We start from the raw sequence: 2,392 nt of genomic DNA, 5'->3' as shown, positions 1-2,392 counted from the left end.
TAGATTTTTCTATGAATGCTTACTATAGAAATATGCACCATATTCAACATATTAACATTGCATAATTTGGTAACACTTTATTTTACAGTGTCCTTCTTATATATTGTAAAATATTATTTACCATAGTAATAACAGTAAATTATGCATAATTACATGCAACTATTTCTAAACCAAACTTTAATGCTACCCTAACCTTACATGTTGTTAATTAATATTGCTCAGTACTTAAATATATAATTACACTGTTGTACACTGTTGTTGATGTTGTTGTTGTTGTGTGTGTGTGTGTGTGTGTGTGTGTGTGTGTGTGTGTGTGTGTGTGTGTGTGTGTGTGTGTGTGTGTGTGTGTGTGTGTGTGTGTGTGTGTGTGTAAATGAATGAAAACACACGCACCACACATGTCGGATGTCCATGTTTTATGTTATACGCACACAAACTGTGATTTCTAATCCAGGAACCATGTTTGAGAACGTTGAGAGGTGGAAGAGTGGGGTCACATCTCACAGCAAGAAACGGCCAGTCTGCTTCAGTCCACGAGGAGGAGATGCTCTGTGGAACAGCTACTGGCTACACCAGATATGACTGCTTATTTTGATATTGTTCAGGGACTCATTGTTCCATTTCTTTTCATCAAATGTCTGCTAAACTTGTTTATGTTTATGATGTTGAATCTTTTTATGTTCATACCACTATTTATTCATTAAGACATTTTCTGGAAATAAAAGCAGTTGAAAGTTAGAGGACATCACTTTTTTTACCGAGTTTAGTTCTGTATGACTGTCCCTTTTTTGTCATTATGTTTTTGATAACACAGCTTTAACATGACTGATGAAAGTGATTAAGCAAAAAGCACATAATATCTACTTTTACCATTTATTCCAGTACGTTGAGGATTTATGCTGCTTGCTCAGTTTATTTAATGAGCTAATTTAATACAGTTTATGTGTCAATTTATTTCAATGTATGTGGAAAGAAGTGTTAAAATTGAAGATCAAATGCAGAAAACATACTCTCTGAAATAAGCTGCATACTAAGATACATGTAGTGTCAATTACAAATATAAATCCTACAAAGATAATCATATTCTTTATGAGTGACAGCTTTACCAGTTTAATTACAATTGATGCTCTGTAAAAATATCGACCAGAGAGGATGCTGGCTGAAATATTTTCAGAGTTAAGATGTGTTTAACTGTCTTTTTAAACCAGGGATAAAATAAAGCATATATCAGTGGATTCAGACCTGAATTTGCGTACAAGACCCACGTCAAAACATTTATGGTTGTGGGAGAGATTACTGACATAGAACAGATATAGTATGGAATAAAGCACAGCAGATAAACTATCACAATGATTCCTAATGTCAGAGCAGCTTTACTCTCAGATTTCCTCCTCACTAAACCTTCCATTACACATTTACCACCCTTCATCAGAGAGTTTATAACTTTCACCTGCTGATGTACTACATAGAAAATCCTCAAATATAAAGTTATGATTAGAGTACATGGTAAAATAAAAGACATGAACAGATCAGTAACTATCCAGGCAAAACCCATCGGAACCGAACACTCTCCAAAACACACGTCTGTTCTGAGTGAAGTGTCAAAATATCCATTAATTACAAGGATAGTGGTATAAGTTGAAAAACAAACCCAGGTCAGACAGATGGTTATTAAAGTTTTAGTTGTGGTTATTTTCTGTGGGTACAGTAAAGGGTGACACACAGCCACATAACGATCAACAGCAATTAAAACTAAATTACTGAGAGATCCTGAGAAGAGCAATCCAAGGATTATAACAAACAGTTTACAGAAAGTGTCTCCAAAGTACCAACACGTCTCAATCTGCCTAGTGGCCTCTACGGGTATCACAAGTCCCATAAGCAGGTCGGCCACAGCCAGAGAGAGAATAATCAGGTTTGTTGGAGTGTGAAGCTTCTTGAAATGAGAGATAGAGATGATCACCAGCAGGTTCAGAAACACAGTCCATGCTGACAGCAATGATACAAACACATACATGATATTGTATTCATATTTAGAGCGCATTCCCTTGATACATGATGAGTTGATGGCAGGAAAGCAGTATTGAGTCTCATGATCCTCTGTCTCATAGGCCATGAGTGAGTCTCCTCATGTTAGGAGTCTGTTCTGCTCACTTTAATGTCATATAATTTATACAGTGTTTGGATCAGACGGCCCACCCATCTACCGCCCACTGATGATGAAACATACAAACGTTTTTTTATTATTATTTTTTTTAATCTTTTCTTTTTAACATTAGCCTTGAAATGCAATTAATTTCTTCAGCCCAGATTGTAACATCTAGTCCTTTACCTGAGCTTCATTGTCTTGTTATTGTTTAGTATTTCCACATGAAAGCAATGCACAGGTGGA

The 2,392-nt window shown here is 35.8% G+C and overlaps 1 protein-coding gene across 1 annotated transcript; it reads right to left on the bottom strand.

The window, feature by feature from the left end:
* Positions 1-1,114: 1,114 nt before the first annotated feature.
* LOC307006035 (trace amine-associated receptor 13c-like) lies at positions 1,115-2,146 on the bottom strand (the record flags this gene model as incomplete). The annotated part of the gene is made up of 1 exon (XM_079626626.1): positions 1,115-2,146. Exon 1 carries the CDS (start codon positions 2,114-2,116, stop codon positions 1,115-1,117), a length of 1,002 nt encoding a protein of 333 aa, XP_079482752.1. The 5' UTR covers positions 2,117-2,146.
* Positions 2,147-2,392: the final 246 nt, after the last annotated feature.

The sequence above is a fragment of the Phoxinus phoxinus genome (genome assembly GCF_949152265.1).
Source record: "Phoxinus phoxinus genome assembly, chromosome: 10".
Classification (NCBI taxonomy): domain Eukaryota; kingdom Metazoa; phylum Chordata; class Actinopteri; order Cypriniformes; family Leuciscidae; genus Phoxinus; species Phoxinus phoxinus.
This window is presented reverse-complemented; position numbering and strand designations above follow the sequence as displayed.